We start from the raw sequence: 16,153 nt of genomic DNA on the forward strand, positions 1-16,153 counted from the left end.
ATAAGTTGGTGTGATAGCTGTTAATATGATGATGAGATGGTATTAGAGGAAATAGTGGAAATAGTGTGAAAGCAAGACCAGGAGCCACGTGGAAGGGGAAATCTAAGACTGGCACATCTTTTTAAATGAAGTATAGTTGATTGACAGTGTTGTGTTAGCTAGTACAGCAAAGCGGTTCAGTTACACACACACACACACACACACACACACACACATATACTTTTCAAATTCTTTTCCATTATACATCATTATAAGATATTGAGTATAGTTTCCTGTGCTATACAGTAGGCCCCTGTTGTTTACCTACTTCACATACAGTAGTATGTATATTCTGGTATTTTTGAATGCATGAGTAATGTGGACCCTCCCAGCCAGAGGCGGCTGGAGCCACTCATACAAGACCACAAGAGCCAACTGCTGTGAAGTTCAAAAGTCAGTTATTAAACACAGCCATTATTAAAAGAAAATTATATAAAAGAGCAATTAAGTAAATATCTTAAAAACAAAGATAATGAATACTCAAAACTGATAATGTCCTAATGATTTTACTACCTTTCAGCATTACCTCTGTTCGTGAAGTTAACAATGGAGATTGAACTTAAAAGTGTGTCACATCTGCAGCTGTTACATCATGAACAATTGTTCTTTAACTCAGGAAATAACCTTCCACTTTTCGAGAATTGTTAGTCAAATTAGCAAACGAGTAGCTCACATGACTGATGGGTTGTGATTAAAGTTTAATCACATGATGATTAAAGTTTCAGCATAAGGCTTTGTGGTTTTGCTCATCCAGGAAAAGAAAAACATCAACCAACATTCACATTGGAACTATTTCAGTCATCAATCACAACCGTATAGTGACTAAGGATACAAGATTTTGATGAAACTCATTTTTAAAGCATTCTGTGAGAATCAATTGGTTAAATGGAATTTGCAAGAAAGAGTAATGTATATTTTATTATTATTTTGTAAATTGTTCACTACTTATTTTTCTTCTTGAAAGCTTATAGTAAACTTATATGCATGAAAGCGATAGTCCCTCAGTTGTGTCTGATTCTTTGCAACCCCATGAACTGTAGCCCACCAGGCTACTCTGTCCATGGAATTCTCTAAGCAAGAATACTGGAGTGGGTAGCCATTCCCTTCTCCAGGCAATCTTCCTGAGCCAAGGATCAAACCTCCATCTCCTTTATTGCGGGTGGATTCTTTACTGCCTGAGCCTCCAGGGAAGCCCAAACTTATATGCATATTCATATATATACATGTGTGTGTGTGTGTGTGTGTGTGTGTGTGTGTGTGTACATGAAGTGAAGTGAAAGTCACTTAGTCGAGTCCGACTCTTTGCGACCCCATTGTCTATACAGTCCATAGAGTTCTCCAGGCCAGAATACTGGAGTGAATAGCCTTTCCCTTCTCCAGGGGATCTTCCCAACCCAGGGATCCAACCCAGGTCTCCCTCATTGCAGGCAGATTCCTTACCAGCTGAGCCACAAGGGAAACCCAAATATATACATGTATATATACAAATTTTGAAGAGCTGGTTGTTAAATATTTGCCAGGAAACCACCTCCTCCCACCAAGCAACAGCACAGGTTCAGAATCCAAATCCATTCCCTCGAATGTTAGAATCTGGCTGATTGAAACAAATGACTGTAGAATTAGAAATGGCAGTGGACAAATCTGGTCTACTCAACAATTCGGGAAGTTTGACAAGAAAGGGGACAGCAGCTTATGGTGGATTTTGGGTCATGCAAGAGCTCTTTAAAGAAAGAAGATACAAAAATATACATGTATACACTGACTGGAATAATCAAGTAGACCAAAGAAAAGTTGATGGTGGAAAAAAAGATTTTTTACAGAAACAAAATCCTTTAGGAGGTAGGGGCAGGTAGGATTAAAAGTACAAGTGGAACTGGTGGCATTCACATGTAACAGAGGAGAGCAAAGAATATGGTCAAGATGATGGTTAGTGGTCAGGTTGGGGAAAAAATCCCACATCAGGGAAACTGGGGAGACAATTCATATATTATTGATAGTTGGAGGTGGTGGGTGAGAGTAGCATAATGACAAGATTACATTTAATCTCTGTTCTAAATCCTGAGAGGCTAGGATTGGAAATAGAAACCATGAAAGCCATTTAGCTTCTATAAATTGGGCACATTTGGGCCATAACTATACTTAAAAGCACATAGAAATCAGTGTTCCTGATTTTCAAAGTGCTTTTTTTCATTTTAAATGTTTAGCGACCCTTTGTAGAAGCTCTATATTTTGTGGAACACAGTAAAATAACTAGCCAGCTTTTCCTTGGGTAACACCTTCTTTCAACACTTAAAACTGAAGATTCTGTTTCCTCTTTCTCTCCCTGCAGACTATATCCCTTTGCGAACAAGTCACGCATCACTGCTGCTATAGCGACCATCTCTCATGGTGGACCAACCCTGCAGGGAGAGCAGGACACAGGTGCAAGGGAGCATCTCTGAGAAGAAAATTTAAAAGATGTCTTACTTGTTACACCAATAATAGTTGTAATGGCCAGATCCTGGAACAGAAACTGGTAATTTGAAAGGTTGTTTGTCTCCTGAAAATAAAAATGAAAGTCGCTCAAAAAAGTTAGAACCTTCTGGATGAAATGTGATATAAACTGCACTCATTTTGTCATAGCAACATAGGATTTTCAATTAGAAGACCAAGGCGATACGGTCAGGGGCATGGTCATGTCAGCAAGAGTACCAAAGACAAGCCTGTGAACTTCTCCCTAATCAGTAGGACACCGCTGTGTGCCTTCTGGGCTGGTCCTTTGAGCATCTCTGTCACTCCTTGTTGAGGGGAACACCTCACCCTACTAGATTCATCTTTTCTCTCTTTTCTACTTGTTATCAGAAAGGTTGGAGTTTGGTCTAGCACAACAAAATAGGACTTTCTAAATGGTAAATGAGAAATGGGGTGATCTTACCTAAATTTCATCAACGGAAAATAAGAATAACTAAACCCATGATTTGCATTCTTGGGTGTTGTTAGAAAGTCCTGATAAAGCATGCTGATATTCTTAAGAAAAAAATATTCAGGTCTTATTGATTTCAAGGAACTTGCTTCCTTGCCCCCCAACCCCTTCGTGAAAAGGCAATAATGATTACCCATTATCTCTACTTTTAACTCTACTTTTGAGGCTAATGAGTTACTGGGATTCCAAAATACAGCCAGATCTCTGTAATGAGCCTCTTCTTTTTCAGCCCATTCATCAGTGAAAGGAAAAGGACTTATACAATCTGAAAATAACAGAAGTAAAACCTTCAACCCCGGAGCAAGAGGGTAAGACATAGAGATGAATCTGGATACCTTCAGCTCGAGTGGAATTCCCTTTCTCAGTGTTTGTCAACAGAAGAAGCCTATAGGTTGAGTTCACAAACATTAATACCAGGTATGTCTTTTCTTCTTTGATATTTTGCTAAATAATAAAAGCTATCACAAGATCTATGTACTTTGGGGGATATGATATGCCTATTTTCAAATCCCTATATTCAAGGAATCAGTGATATGCTGCTTTGTACTAACTCATCAGAGTCAATTGCTAAATTTTCAGGAATTTAGTAAGCTAGTTGTTGTGTGTGTTTAGTCGCTCAGTCATGTCCGACTCTCTGCGACCCTATGGACCACAGTCCATCAGGCTCCTCTGTTCATGGAATTCTCCAGGCAAGAATACTGGAGTGGGTTGCCTGTCCCTTCTCCAGGGGATCTTCCCAGTCGAACCCAGATCTCCCACATTGTAGGCTGACTCTTTACCGTCTGAGTTACCAAGGAAGCTTGAAATATCCTATTTGCACTCTTTCTTTAAAAGGCATTGCAGATTGAAAGTGACCACTACTTTCAGCTCTCACTAACCAAGAGACTAGGTCCCAATCATACCCAGTAGAGCAGCAGAACACCAACATATTGAATCATGCTGTACAGAGCCATGTACTTAAACATGCAAAATGAGGTGACGAGAGCTGCACGGCCTTCCCTGCACGAGAAAAGAAATGAGAAAGTAATGAAATGAACATCACAGGAGGAAATGAGGTCAGTTACCCTGTGCTGTTTAGCTGAGCTCAGAAGAAAAAAATCAAAGCCTGATAATTTGATTGTTTGTCTAACAGACTGGACAGTCTTGAGTCAGTGGGAATCAGTGGTCAGTATGCTAGATTTTCAATGAAGACTAATTCCAGTCCAGGGTCCACAGGCCATTGGTCAAGCCTTGAAGCCCAGATATGGAGTTACTTTTGTCCTGTCTGTGGGCATTATTTCAGCTCTGAGTAGGAGACTTGAGAAATAGTCCCAGAGTTCATAATCATTCACTAATGTGACTTGGAAGTTCATTTTCCTTCTCTTGGTCAGTTTCTTCATCTATGAACCAAGGAATTTAAATAAGATTGCAGGTTTGGGGGCTATTTTCATGCTCCAGGTGCTTCAGGGGTTTTGCAAACATCTCATTCAAATTTCATTTGGCAGTCCCAACTTTTTCTAAAACTGAGCTAAAATAATATGCACATTCAAATGAGGCTTGCATCCAACTTAAAGAGACTGGAATCAATGAGCATGTTCATTTATGTTACTGTTGATTGATTTTGAGTAAATGGTATAAATTTAAAGCTTAAAATAGATTACTTATCAAATATCACTTTTATCTCTTTCATTTTGGGGAAAAAAAAAAAAGAATTTAAATTTACTTCTGGTTGGAATAGTTTCCTGGGATTCCAAAACCTGATCCTCAAATCAGACATTTTCCTGTATTGGGGCTTTGCTGCTGTAGTTAACTCCACCTGGAAGGAGGTTTCTCCTTCTCCCTCACCTCCTGAGAAAGGCTCCCCGACACAACCACATCTGAAGAAATTGATTCCACCATCTGAGCTATCTCATGACTTTTCACACTACTCCTGATTTATCTGTGTGTGTGTTATTGCCTGGCTTCTTCACCAGAAGAAAGCCTTGTGTGAGATCAAGGAATGTTTATTTGCTTCTGGGTTCCCAGTGCCCCCAACAGTTCTGGGTACTGAGTCCCTGCTTTATAAATATTTGTTGAGTGCATGAATACATTTTTTAAATGGGGAGGAGCTAGTCAAAACATTATTTTAATGTGGTGGAAAGAGTATGACGTTTGTACATAAAACACATCGAAGCAAAATTAATTCTAATACAATCTTCAATCTTATATGGCAGTGAGTTTGGCTGCATCAAGTTCTCAGAGCCTCAGGTTCTTTGTAAAAGGAATAGTGACCATCCCTACAATTCCAGGCTGGCACTTTATAAACTGTGAACACATACTAGTTATAATGACCGAAAGCAGCCACAATGCTCACCATCTCTATTATTCAAACAAAATGCAACAGAAGTACATATTCTGGGGTGGGGGAGGAGAACGAAGCACCAAGGGAAACTGTAGTGGAAGCAGCAAAGATGAATAAATATTCTGGAAACCAGGGATAAGAAGGATATTCCAAAGAAGTTTAAAGACACAAGAGGAAAGGAAGACAGGTAGGGAGGAGAGGGTTTCTGTAAATCCTCCATTAAGAAAGTACCTAAGGAGGTATATTCAGAACAATACTGAGAGTATGATTAACATTTTCAAAGCAGCAGCAAGTTCCAGATTCCAATCTTCTAAAAATAATATATTCAGTGATTTTTCACTAGAAATGCCACTGCTTTCCCGGAAGGTAAATCCACTCCAAAGTAGAATCCCACGAAGCACCCTCTCCACCCAGGGACATACATTTTCCTTGGTTTTTGCAGAATAAAGGGATCTACACCTAAAAGTCAAGAGAGGTTAAAACAATGCTGGAGGAAAGTACCTACTTACTTGATAAGGTGAGGTACACATTCAATGTTTGGAGTTTTGGAGGTGAAAGGTGAAGCCACAGACGCCTCCTGCTCTGATAAAGAGACGCCCACATGAGCCATTTTCAAAGCCTGAAAGCAAAGAGTCAGCTTATTGACTACTGACATACATCTTTCCTGAGGCTGCGTAAGAAAGGCTAGTTAATCCAGCTACAAGGTGGTTTGTAGGCCCAAGCTCTGGCCAGAAGATGATTATACTTTGCTCTGCCTACTACATAAGAAAGAGCTGTCACTCTGACACCTAGCCAAAGAAGTTCAGAATCCGGAGCCAAATTCTACCCCATTCAGTCCATACTGGTCATTGAGTCATTGTGTGGCTCTGGTCCAAACCTTTCCCAAATCCTCCCCATCAGTTTCTCCATCAAGAGGAATGGAGATGGTACATAACCCCAGAGATGCTATCTCTTATTGGGCTTGGAGCAAATACACTTGAGGACAAGATGATGGCCCCACATTGGCAGCTACTTACCCCACAGTCATTGGCTCCATCACCACACATACCTACAAAGTAACTAAAAGGGAACAAAGTGTCAATTGTAGAGGAGATCAAAGCAATCTTACCTACTAATTGCTCTAATTAAAAAGATAAAATAGCTTTATTACTTAAGACTCAAGCTTATTATTTATTTTAAGGGAGTTTCCCTAACAGTCTGGTTTGACCAAAAGTAGAGTTTGACTCAGCAGTTCCTGAAATGAGTTAAGAAAGCCAACATGGCTGTCCTAAGTCTAGGTGCTTCAAGGAGACCCTGCCTTCACTATCTAGGAGGCAACTCTGTCAGCTGTAAAATAGGAAGTTCATCATTATATGACACTATGGCACGGTGGGAGGGCACGGGATTTGAAACCAGGAGATCTAGATCTTTGACCTGATCTCTTTCCATTTTGACTATCATTCATCTCCCCTACAAAGCATTATGAGTATTCAGTGAGGTGAGGCATTCTAAAATGATAAATAAAAATTCATTTTTGGTAATGTTTAGTCACTGGAGAGGAAATCCACTGTGTCAGCAGTCACTTGAGGGACTCAAAAATGGGCTGCCAGGATCAAAAGTTGAAGAAACAAAATATACCTCTATTTCAGGATAGATTTTCAAGGCTGAACGGATACTGCTATCTTGAATTGTTGATGAAGATAGTCTGCTTTTTAAGGTAGGAGCAATCTGACAATGTTTGCATAATTTGCTGTACTTCTCTTCCACACTGCTACCTAAGACAATGAATTTACTGCAGAGGTTTTCAGCCATGTTCAGAAGAGAGGACTATTTGCCCTTTCGGTGACTGAATCAAGTGAATAGGAGCTGGAGTTGTGTGGGTGTGGTCCAGTAACAGAGGTAGAGAAAACCTCAGAGACTCCATGGAGTTCCATTAACAGGACATAAAGGACCCCAAATGATGAGATTCTGTTAATGGAGACACTTTGTATTAAGAGTATCTTTCTAATTTAGAATGGACAGGATTCTTTGCATAAGAATGCTTTAACATTTCAGGGTTATATGAATCTCTCTCTTGTCATAGGATCCCCCCATTTATCATAACTATAAAAATAATTTTTAAAAATAAAATGTACATTTTCATTGTACCTTCAGAAGTCAAGTTCAAATGACCTTTCTAGAGTTATTTCTTGTGCCCCTTATGTTCTAGTTCAGTGGGATTCTCTAGATGCAAAATTGACTTATGAAAGGAACTTTTACAAAGTACTGATGTTCAAGCACCCACACGAGTAACTGAATCAGAATCTCTAGATGGTGGTGTCCTGGTATTGCTAATTTTTCAAAGCTCCTGAGGTAAGTGTCATGCGTAGCCACATTAAGAACCCTGCCCTGGACTTCCTTGGTGGCCCAAAGCTAAGACTCTGCACTCCCAATGCAGGGGACCTGGGTTATATCCATGGTCAGGGAACTAGAACCCATAGGCTGCAATGAAGACCTAAGATCCTGTGTGCTACAGCTAAGACCTGGCCCAGCCAAATATATAAATGTTTAAAATATAAAAATAAAAGAGGAGGGGACAGATGTATACCTATGGCTGATTCATGTTGATTTTTGGCAGTCAAAGTCAAAGTCACTCAGTCGTGTCCGACTCTTTGCAACCCTATGGACTATTCAGCCCATGGAATTCTCCACGCCAGAATACTGGAGTGGGTAGCCTTTCCCTTCTCCAGGGAATCTTCCCAACCCAGAGATCCAACCCAGGTCTCCCGCACTGCAGGCAGATTCTTTACCAGCTGAGCCACAAGGGAAGCCAATTCTGTAAAGCAATTATCCTTCAATTAAAAATAGTAATAAATTTAAAATTTAAAAGAAAAGAAAGAAATTTTAAAACAAACAAACAAACACTGCCTTAAACAACGGAGTGACTTCCTATACCTCTTACTTTTCCCCTGTTGTGCCTGTATGCACTTTACACTAACTGAATTGATAAAGAACCTACTCTAGTTTCTGAAATTCTTCCACCAGACTGGATTTCTGCCCTGGAGACATTCTGGCAAAGATGGTTCCATTCATCAGTATCTGTAAAAAATGCAAACAGGAAATTTTTAAATCATGTCAGCTGGTCATACCTGAAATAACTGATAGCATTCGGAACACTGACTGGTTAATGATATCCATGAGTGAGAAAACAGTGTTTTAAGAAGTCCTCCTTTGGATTTTAAGACAGATATTGAGACTTTGGTCATCAGGTTAGTGATCAAGAAGACTAAAATCAGTAAAGATGAGTATTTAATAGACAGAGTTGATGAAAACAATGACCTACAAGAATTTAGCTCAGCTGCCATGGAGATTGTGGTCCTGAAAAATCTGGAGCTTAATAGAACCTTAGACCAGTAGAGTATGAGAAACTGAAAGATAAAATGAGGTCAGGATCCCAAAAGAAGGAAAGGAGGCAACAACTGCTTTTTGGAAAAATTGTTTGAATCTAGCAGAAAAATAACCTAGTGATGACAGAGTGATTATCTGGAGCCTTTGACTTAACTGTACTAACTGGGCTTGACTAATTGTGAAACTCAGCTGATATCTCCAACCTAATTTGGGCTATGAAACATTAATTGATTGTTGTATAAAAACCTCTACCAGGTCCATCAACCTGAGCCCCATCCGACAGAGTCTAAGTTCTTCTGTTAACAGCTCTATGCTCCCTGCTCTTCTTGGCAATAAACTCAGTTCAGAGTTCACTCAGCTTTAAGTCTTCATTCTTTTTTTCTTCAACAGTACCCAAGATAATGAGCAATTGAATGCAAATAAATAATTTTGCTTTACTATGAACGTAATCCTCCTCTAGTTTGTTTAGATGTTTTATATATATAACTTGCCAGCCCCCACTATGGGTTTAAGTTTGACACTCTTTTGTATAGAGATTCTCTATCAAAAGCCTAGTGGAATTCCTCTACCCTTGGCCTGCCCTTGCTGTGTTACTTCAGCTGTGTCCGACTCTGTGCAACCCCATGGACTACAGCCCATCAGGCTCCTCTGTCCATGGGATTTGCCAGGCAACAATACTGGAGTGGGTTGCCATTTCCTTCTCCAGGAGATCCTCCTGATCCAGGGATCGAACTCACCTCTCTTAAGTCTCCTGCATTGGCAGGAGGGTTCTTTACCACTAGTACCACCTGGGAAGCCCCATCTTTGGCCTGCCTTCCTACATAATTGCTGGATTCCACTATCCTGTGAGACCCCCTCAATCGTGGCAGTATAGTGACAGCTACCTAAAAGCAATCTTATCACTTGAGAAGTCACTAATGCTTTAATCCTACAGTTGATGGATAATTGGCTAATCAAGTTTACTTATTTTAAATCTAGCAGGAAATTAAACAGTGACCTCTGCAAAACTATCTGCTTTCCTTATGATACATTCTATAGGTATATCTAACCTAGTTAAAAGTTTGAAATTACTTACTATCATGCTCTCTGACATTGTTAGCATCTTTACCAGGAGATAGGTACCATCTTAGAACTCACCTTTGGCAGTAGGCTACTGAAATGTTGAGTTATAACCTGGAAGGACTTTCCATTTAGAGCAAAATGGTAACTTCCTTCTTTGCTATTATCAGAGATTTCTTCCCTGATATTAATGTAATTGTCCTGCAAAGCAAGACACATTATTTTAGACTTGATAAGGTGGTTAGAATCACAAGCATATCTAAGCAAAGGCAACTATGATAGTCTGGGGTCTCTCTTTAAAAGTCACACTCCAGCCTTGATTCCTCAGAGAAGCACTTTCTCTTTGCTGGATCAATCTTTGCACATCAACAGCCTCTAGTGAACAGAAGGATAACACTCACATCCTGTCCGCATCCTGATTTGATCTCAGTGAGTCCCAGAGAAAAGCACATTTCACACATTTTAAGTGTAAAATATGAAAGCATTGCAGCTTAATAAATCTCTCCCTGAAGTGAAAACTTTCCTTTTTTTTTTTATTGCTAGCAGAATTAATATTGTTTCACAAGGACACAATAGAGATAGGATACTGACAAGATTGGGGATAAATGAATAAACTTTTTTCCCCCCATCTTGAAGACATGGTCTGATTTTCCAGTGCACACAGCAGTGTCTCTCCTAGGGACTAAATCCACTTTGAACTCAATGGGATAGCGGGCAAGCAAGGGGAAAGGGGGAAATTAGATTTGCAGTCTCACTTACTATATTCTTTCTAAAGGCTTTTTAAAGTTTAATAGAATGCATTATTTCCAGCATCCAGGAAAGCACCATACTTTAAAACTCAGTATGAATGGTATGGTAAAGTGATATAGTTGAGTGCTTTGAACTGCATACATGTTAGACATCTGAAGAAGTATGTTGACCCCAGGTCACCTGTACACCTCCGCCAGTCAAAGCTGCTCAGTAGCCAACTGTGTGTGATGAGTTAGATAATATGGCAGAAGGTCTGATTTTAGGTATACCTGATTCCTGTATGCAATGTGCTTCTTCTCTTCTAGTAGTTTCCAAGAAATAGATGCTGATGAGGACCCAGTTGTTTCATTTGCTTCAATGAGAATGACTTTCTGGCTTTCAGAAACCATTCCAGACTTTTTGGCCACTGTTATTGCAGTCTGAAGATTGTCACCTAGAAGAAAGGAAGAGTACCCCAAAATGGGATTGAAGAGACAGAACCAACTCATGCAGAGCCTGGAAAGCTATGTATAAATACTTATAAACTATGTAAAACTATGTATAAAATGATGTGTAAACATAAAAATATATAACTGAATCACTGGTGTACACCTGACAGTGACACAACATTGTAAGTCAACTATACTCCAATAAAAACTTTTAAAGAAAGACTCTAACCCAAACTTCCTATACCTAGACAAGACACCATTCCCTTGTCAAAGCCAAGAAAGATATTTTAGGGTATATAATAAATCAGAAAGCATATCTCCCTTTCACCTCATCCAAAGACAATTCTTCAGAAAAATTACAACCAAGCAAGAGAAGAAGCAGAACAGAAATTTCAATATGAGGAAAGAGGTGAAGAGGGAAGGCTGTGAGCCATGAGTTCTTACTTCTACATAAATCTAACTGGTTAAAAATAGATTCTGAAAATGTATACAATAATTGCTAAATAAAAATTTTGAAACAGAAGAGCCATAATATAAGGGGAATTCTAGTTAAGTAGTAAATTAACTCAGAAAAACCTAAAAGTTGGACTGAGGGGCTCAGAAAAGAGAGGGTAAAAGTGATCCAAAAATTTCTTGGTTTGGAGGGACGGGTAGTGGAGGGGAATAGAGAAGTACCAAAGGGGAAGTGAACGTACACTTGAGTCCCCAGGATAGAACTGAGTTCAAGGGCAGTAGGGTGGAGAGAGAATTCTTTGGTGGGAAAGACTGTATCTTGATTCCACAATTCATAGAGCTAAATGCATCTGACTTTGAGAGCAGAGAAAGGGAAGGCAACACACACTCAAAAAACATGAATACTTAAGGAACTCATTGACTCTCCACTCAGAAGCATTCATTAGGAAATTTTACACATTTCTCTTGCGTGATCCTTGCTCATCATTCCCTTATTTGTGATTTGGGGTTTGAGAGTGAGACTACAGGTACATTTCATAATTTCCAGAATCATAGATCTCATTTGATGGGTCTTCAGCGTAGTGTACAGACCACGCTGACTAAGCCTTCTTCTTCTCTGAATATTTAACAATAAAATCAACATCTCTGCATGGCTTAAGTCTTCTTATTCAAGTGTTATTTCAAAAGTCTCCTATCAGAAAGAACACCTCATCTAAAATAGCTGGTCAGACACAGTTAACCACATCAGCCTGTTTTGTTTTACGTAGCTTATAATATTTACTGTTAGCTGTTTATTTTCTTTCTTAAACCATGTGAATGAAAACTCAGTGAGAACAGTAACTTTGCCTTTTTTGTTGCCCATCTCCAGCATCTAGAACGGTGCCTGGCCCATATCAGGGAGTCAAAAAGACTTGCTACTTTTTGAGGGAACTATGTCTAATTCTGCATCAAATTCTTTACGTTTTCACACACATATTTTGTTCTATACCTGTGATCATCACAGTCCTTATCCGGGCTGAGATGAGCTCTTCAAGGACAGGTTTTGTCTCTTCCTTCAGTCGATTCTCCAAGATCAGCAGTCCCAGAAATATCAGGTCTGATTCTACCTGCTCCCTGGAAGTATATGAATGATTGAACAGAAATCACCCACTATAGTCTTTCTTACAGGAAGCAAAAAAAAAAAAAAAAAACAATGACAGACATCTTCCCCTCAGAGTGGTCCCTACTCACTCATTCATGCACCATTGCTGGGGCCCTGAATATGTGCAGGAACTTTCCAGAAAAAAGACAAGAGAGAGCACAAGGACATGGAGACATTTGCTCTGATGGAATTGAGAGGAAGAGAGGGTGCTTATTCAGTACAAGATTCACTTTAATCTTGGTAGAGAATGAATGAAATAGCCACAAAATTGTCTTCCATCAGATGGGGTGATTTTTGTCACCTCATCTGTTAGCAACCACCAGAAAGAAGTTCTAGCTCTGATACAAAACATCATGAAAAGTAAGTGCAGCACAGAAAAATAAAATAAAACACTGGTTTCTCTAGAAATCAAAGCTATCATCAGTACTGTTTTGGTCCCAAGAGGCATGAGGCCATAGTCTCAAAAAGAGCTCTTCTTTTGAAACCAAGCTTCTCCCTCTCTCTGCCTTTCTCTGTGTGTGTGTCTCTCTCAATGGGTAGCATTACTCTTCTACATAAACTGTGACTGTTTGTGCAAACAAATGAATTTTCTGAGGCTCCTGCCCATCACAAGAACATTTCCAAGACACTCCACAGGACTAAGTGCAGGAGAGTACCTCTGGGGTTGGGGTTTCAGTGATTCTTTCATGATTCATTTATCTGAGACCCAGATACGTCTAGCAGACACAAGAGCAAGGCACCAGCACCTCTCAAGTCTGGCCCAAGGACAGAGGAACACAGAAGAACTAAACTGCCTTGCTTGCCGTGTGTGTCTCAATGCTGGGCCTCACTTCAACCAGCAGCCCAAACTAGAATTAGGGACACTCCCCAGGTCACTGCTAACATCTCCACAAGAGTGGCAAGGAAGTAGATATAACTTGAACTATTCACCTCAGAGCTGGCTCAGAAAGATAGCACTCCCTATCCTTCTGAACCTAGCATTTAAATCTCTCCATAATCTGAGTCCAAAAGATCTTTCCAGCGTTATCTATCACTAAATTCTTCATCCACCCCAAATTCCAGCCAAGTTGGACCATGGGTATGTTCTGTACACAACCATCTTTAAACATTTGCTCTAGACTGCCAGAGGACATTTCTTCTTACTTCATAGAAAAGGTTATAAGTTCCCTGTGATCTGCCATGGAAACCCTTCCTATATTTTGAAATCAAGCTCACATGCACTTCCCATGAAGACTTCCCCAAATAGAAATACTTTCAGTCTCAACCTATTACTTCTACCTCAGTTCAGCTTGTATTTTATTTGTCATTCTTTACTATTTGATCTACCTTTCTGTCTCTGATCCTTAAGAGGAAACTTGCTTGGTTCAATGACAACTTCAACAACACCCATGTGGTGCCCAGCACAGAGGATGTGCTCAGCAAATATTTGCCAGTCGCAATGCTCTACTGCCTAGTGTCACTGTTTTTCCCAGGCAGCCCTGGAAAATTCATTTTCTTTTTCAGAAATTCTACTGCCAGAGGGTTCTCATGGAAAATGAAGCCAGCAAATCTGTCAGATCAGTAACCAGTTAGTGGACACCTAAATAAATGCAAGAACTTTTCTGGTGGCTCAGAGTGGTAGAGTCTGCCTGCCAATGCAGGAGACATGGGTTTTATTTCTGGGTCAGGAAGATCCCCTGGAGAAGGAAATGGCATCCCACTCCAGTATATTTGCCTGGAAAATCCCATAGATGAAAGAGCCTGGTGGGCTACAGTCCATGGGGTCACAAAAGAATCAGACATGATTTAGTGACTAAACAACAATAACAACAAAATAAATGCAAAGAACAGGGCTCAGAAAAGAGGAAGAGAATATACAGGGATTATAGCAGTTTCTAACTCCAGAAACTTGACATTCAACTTGAAGGACAAGATTAATCCTGACCACTTTGATTACATGGAAAGCTGGGGAAAGTATTGTGATCGTGTACAAATAAGAGTCCTCTGGCGTCACAGAGGATGGTGTAATCATTTCTGGGTGGAATGACTGGAGAAGCCTTCCTAGAGGAGGTGATATTTGAGCTACTTTTTGAAGGATAATGTAGTTGATACCTAACTGAGGTCCTCCAACCTTTTTAGTAGTCTTCATACACAGGCATCAGGTTTGAGATATTGTCAGAGATCACTGACACCGTCCAACCACAAGGCACCAGGCATGAAGAAAATGACTGCAGTGTCAAGATCTGGCAAAGTCTGCAACCCACCTCAGCACTCGTTTTTCTGGTTCCTCTGGCATGTGGGTTCAGTGCATAATAATCAGGAGACCAGCATTCTAATCCAAGCTCTGTGGCTACCCTGCTGTGTAACCATGGGCAAATCACTTTCTCTGCCTGGCAATTTATCTCTACTTTTTCAAAAGCAGGTGATGAAAATAACAAACCTGCAAAGTCTCTCCTAGCTCAAGTGTGACACAATTCTCTTCTTTCAATCTGATCTAGAAAATGAAATGAGGAGAAGACACGGTCCCTTGAAGGGGTTCACACTCTGTAACTTGGAATAGCATGCTATCTTTTCCTGTTTCCTGCACAAACATTATACTCCTCCTGAAGCACCTAAAAATAATGAAGAATGGTGAGTGTAATACAAAGGAGCACTGTCATTCCAGTGATTACACTTTATGTTCTTAAAATCCATGTGATTTTTAAAAGATGGAATAGGCATAAAGCGAGCCATGAACCATCATAGAAATTATGATATTAGTGCTGGAAGCACTCTGAGTAAACACACACACCAGAAAGAATGTTCTGCTCTAATCGTGGATTAGAAAGGCAAATTTCTAATTAGGAAAATTGACTTAGCTAGAAGTAGATATGGTGGTGATGTAGCTCTAACACAAGATGGGCCAATTGACAACATAAAAGATCAGATTCTACCAATAAACTTGGATATAGACCTTATCACATTTTGGAAAGTTGGAATTTGAATGCTGTGGGCTATGTACTCTCCTGTCTGCTGCTGCCCTCACCACAGCGCCCCTCCCAAACACGTGCCCCTACCGTGAGTGAGCGCTTTGTTATATTCACAAGCTCTAAAGTCATGAGTCTGAAACTTGATACACAAATATATCATCATAGTAATCAGAAGCAACAGTGCCTCAGCCAGAATCTTGATATATATGTGTCAAAAGACTCTCAGGAAACAAAGTTCCATTCCCAATTCTGCCACATCTCTGACCTCTTCTTTAAATTGTGAGATTCAGTCTCAAAGTTCACTTTTAGCTCTCTGACTTGAGTGACCTGGGTTGGTTAAAATACAGCAAAGATCCAGAACTGTAATAGCCAAAGTTTTAAGGGTCACAGTACACTGGCCCACTCTTCTTGGGCCAATAAGTCCAGGGAGTCAACACTCAATGACTTTGGATGAGTCACTTCCCCCTCCAGGCCTCACCCACCATTGACAAAGGTGGGGTTGAAACTGATCAGTGATTCTTAGCAGGGGCGATACTGCCTCTCAGTTCAGTTTAGTCACTCAGTCATGTCTGACTCTTTGCATCCCCATGGACTACAGCACACAAGGCTTCCCTGTCCATCACCAACTCCTGGAGCTTACTCAAACTCATGTCCATCAAGTCGGTGATGCCATCCAACCATCTCATC

General features: G+C 40.1%; 1 protein-coding gene across 4 annotated transcripts in view; it reads right to left on the reverse strand.

Annotated features, from left to right (window-relative positions):
* ATP13A4 (ATPase 13A4) overlaps window positions 1–16,153 on the reverse strand; it is a 116,043-nt gene that overhangs the window by 17,026 nt on the left and 82,864 nt on the right. For all 4 annotated transcript variants that reach the window (XM_043875338.1, XM_043875340.1, XM_043875336.1 and 1 more), the window contains 8 exons: window positions 12,366–12,490; window positions 10,766–10,929; window positions 9,825–9,947; window positions 8,299–8,378; window positions 6,338–6,380; window positions 5,831–5,940; window positions 3,904–4,000; window positions 2,506–2,578 (listed from right to left, as the gene is read on the reverse strand). In XM_043875338.1, coding sequence (XP_043731273.1) covers window positions 2,506–2,578; window positions 3,904–4,000; window positions 5,831–5,940; window positions 6,338–6,380; window positions 8,299–8,378; window positions 9,825–9,947; window positions 10,766–10,929; window positions 12,366–12,490 — 815 coding nt within the window. The remainder of the gene's footprint in view (window positions 1–2,505; window positions 2,579–3,903; window positions 4,001–5,830; window positions 5,941–6,337; window positions 6,381–8,298; window positions 8,379–9,824; window positions 9,948–10,765; window positions 10,930–12,365; window positions 12,491–16,153) is intronic.

The sequence above is a fragment of the Cervus elaphus genome, chromosome 19 (assembly GCF_910594005.1).
Source record: "Cervus elaphus chromosome 19, mCerEla1.1, whole genome shotgun sequence".
In the NCBI taxonomy this organism is placed as follows: domain Eukaryota; kingdom Metazoa; phylum Chordata; class Mammalia; order Artiodactyla; family Cervidae; genus Cervus; species Cervus elaphus.